Source organism: Echinops telfairi, unplaced genomic scaffold (assembly GCF_000313985.2).
Source record: "Echinops telfairi isolate 266 unplaced genomic scaffold, ASM31398v2 ScPeMD7_2010;HRSCAF=2546, whole genome shotgun sequence".
Lineage (NCBI taxonomy): Eukaryota > Metazoa > Chordata > Mammalia > Afrosoricida > Tenrecidae > Echinops > Echinops telfairi.
This window is the reverse complement of record NW_022105908.1, coordinates 2,719,062-2,722,130: the sequence shown is the minus strand read 5'-3', so window position 1 is coordinate 2,722,130 and position 3,069 is coordinate 2,719,062. Positions and strand designations below refer to the sequence as shown.

The following is a 3,069-nucleotide window of genomic DNA, read 5'->3' as shown; positions in this document are numbered from 1 at the left end:
TGGTGGCTGGCCCCCTACCCACCCCATAACTTAACCCCGTGACAAGGCAAGGTTCCAGAAGCGGTGGGTCAAGGCGACCCCATGTTTCTGCGTGGAAACAAACATGCTGGAGCAGTCCAACTATGGGCCTTGGTAGAAAGAGAACTACAGCTTTGCCCCGGCACTCACCGTGTGGTGGTCTGCATGCAGGTGGGACACAAACACGGCAGCCAGTGTGCCCAGGACCCTGTCCACCTCGTCGCCATAGTGACGGTACAATTGCCCAAAAGTGCCTTCGCCACAGTCCAGTAGCAGGGATTGGTCAGGGCTGCGAAGAAAGGGGCCGATGAACCGCCAGAGGCCAGGGCTCATCCAGTGCTCGCTGCGTCCGCTCCGAGGAGCCTTTTCCTCTCGGGTGGGAAGCAGCTACGGTAATTTCTCTGTGGTACATGACTCCCCCGTCCCCCAACTTTGGGAACTGGAATCAGAGCCAAGATTCAGCCCCAATGGCAATGTGAAGTGTCCGTCCGTTCTATTTGAGAGCATTAGCCACAAGGGAACGCTCGTCCTGGATGGCACACACCATGGCCAGACAGGAAGGAGGAACAGCCTGTGGTGGAGAGGAAGGGCAAACCCCTCCTGTCACAAAGTCCTAACACGGGACATCATTGTGCACCCTTTCTTCTAGGGGACATCTCAGAATACAGGCTCTGCCCAAGTGGGGAAAGCTGCCGCTGAAGGGGCCACTCTCAGGGCTCAGCAACAGACCAGGCCCTGCACCCTGGGAGGCCAGCCCTCCACAGCTGCCCAGCGGCACTGCCCAACGAGCCCTTGTATTTCTGCCACCAGGATGCAGCCTAGAATCACCAAGACTTGGGACTTCCACAGTCACAGATGCGGCACCTTGTCCGTTCCAAAATGCCTCCGATTAGCCTCTCTGCAGATTCCACTGAACAAAACCCTGTTCAGGGAATCCAGTGTGGGGGACTAGGAACAAAGCAGAATGTACAAAACCCGAAATCTACTTTTTAGCATAGAGCAATAACTAGTTAGAGGAACAAGGCAAGAATATTAATGGATCAGTCAAGAAAGCCCAGTTCAAACTTCAAACCTGCCTTAGCCGGGAGGCTGTGGGGGCTCTCGAGCAGGGAGCACTCAGAGCTTCAGTTTCTGAAGACATTAGGGACTAACCGTGGATTTGAGTGACCCCCCAGAAGTCTCTGAGCAGTTGCGTCTAAGTGTCCAGTTATAGTATGCTAGCTACTAAGTGAGCTACTATGTAGCAGCCATTGCTCTGCCGGGGTGCTATAACCCAGCCGCCAAACCGGGCTAGCCAGTTCCATTGCCAATGTGGTCTGGTGGGCGGGGCGGGGCTGTGCTGTGGACGAGCCGCACTACCTGATGTTGACAAGCGTGGCACTGACGTTGCGGATCTTCATTGGGATGGCTGACCCGGTTCCCAGGAAAATGATTTCTGGGTACTGGCTTCTTGGCTCTGGAAAAGACACACGTGAAACATTCTGTCTCTTCTGGTCAAAAGTGAGCTGGCTTCCTGCTGTGAGACAGGTGGTAGCCTAAGTGCAGCTCCCCGCTTGCTCTAGGAACGGGGGAGTCTTGGGAAGAGGCCTGTCCACCCCAGGCCTCTGTGACAAGCCTGTCCCCAATGAGTCAAGGGCTGCCCAGGGAGGAGGAAGGGATGCTGCAGCGCTCTCTCCGAGAGCCGTTACTCTGATGCTTTCCGTCTTCAACGAGACGGGGAAGAAAGGCTGCTTTACCTCACAGGGTCACACCTGACTACATATGTGTTGTATGTCTGTGACTCGTGCTACTTATTTTACTGATGCGTTTACGTGCTGGGCAGGCCCGGCCCCGTTTACAGGTGAGGAAATGGGCTAAGAGGACCGGGACCCCCGAGCTGCAGACCCGGGGTTCTAATTCAATGGCACGGGCTGCTTCTGGAGGCCTCACACGGCCCGAATGGCCCCGTGGGACCTCAGTGGGTTTTCAGACAGACAGGAGACACGCCAGGGAAGGACAACCAGGGCCGCAGCTGGAGCTAAGCTGCTCCTGACTCCGGAGGAGAAGAAGTGGGGCTGGTTGACCTCACACCCTCCTTCTGTCACCAGGAACACCCCCTCAGGGCAGAGGTCAGGTACTCTCTCTGGTGACTTCTCATCACGGGGCACTCTGAGCCCTACAAGGTCAGGGACTTGGCCAATGACCTCCTTAGTCTTAGCAGCAAATCCTGCCCTAGAACTCAGCCCCTGCCAACCACCTTCCACCACCTCACGGGCGCTGCTCCCAGTCATCTCCCTCGAGGTGCAGCTCGGGAAGAAGGCCTGGGGGCCAGCACGGGACATTCTGTCCCAGTTGGTCTGGGATGGGAACAGACGGGGCCATTTTAAAGCCTACTGCACCAGCCCCGCACCTCATGCCAATCAAACGTACAGCCACAGCAGAGACTCGGCAGACAAAGCATGCCTTGCCAGACCCTATGCAGTATCGTGAAGACCCTCTCGGGCGGGCAGTGCCAGGAAGACGGGCTCTCTCATTGCTCACCTGCGGAGGCCGGGCTGTCCTGCACACTCTTCTTATAGTCCTGCACGCTCTCCTGGAAATTGGGGAGCTCTAGGGCCTCAGCGATGAATTCTTCAGGATTGCAAGTAAGGACCGCATCCCTGCAAGGGGAACGCATTTCCGATGACTGGGGTGGTTGGCGGGGTGTTGAGCAAAAACCCACGGTGGCCACCCTGAAGAAACCCCCGGCACAACCTGCAGACAGCGGCTAGGGAGGAGTTCTGTTCTCTCTCAGGACCTCTTCTCTAGGCAGAGGGGCTGCGCGACCTCAGCACTAAGGGCGTGTGAGGCTGGACAATTCGGCTGTCCTGTGCACTGTGGGGTGTGCAGCCGCACCCCGGTTCTACTCACAAGACACCGATAGCACCCGCTCCCACCCCCTCAGTTATGAGAACCAGAGCTGAAGTGCTCATGGGGGGTGGGTCAACCTGGCCTGAGAACAGTGGCTTTTAATGTGCAAACGAAGACCACCTAGAACCTCACTAAAATGCACAGGACCCAAGCAAGCTGGGG

General features: G+C 56.9%; 1 protein-coding gene across 2 annotated transcripts in view; it reads right to left on the bottom strand.

The window, feature by feature from the left end:
• Nucleotides 1-3,069, bottom strand: part of ELAC2 (elaC ribonuclease Z 2) — a 29,089-nt gene that overhangs the window by 3,998 nt on the left and 22,022 nt on the right. For both annotated transcript variants that reach the window (XM_045293463.1, XM_045293465.1), the window contains 3 exons: nt 2,539-2,657; nt 1,378-1,474; nt 169-307 (listed from right to left, as the gene is read on the bottom strand). In XM_045293463.1, the coding sequence (XP_045149398.1) occupies nt 169-307; nt 1,378-1,474; nt 2,539-2,657 (355 nt within the window). The remainder of the gene's footprint in view (nt 1-168; nt 308-1,377; nt 1,475-2,538; nt 2,658-3,069) is intronic.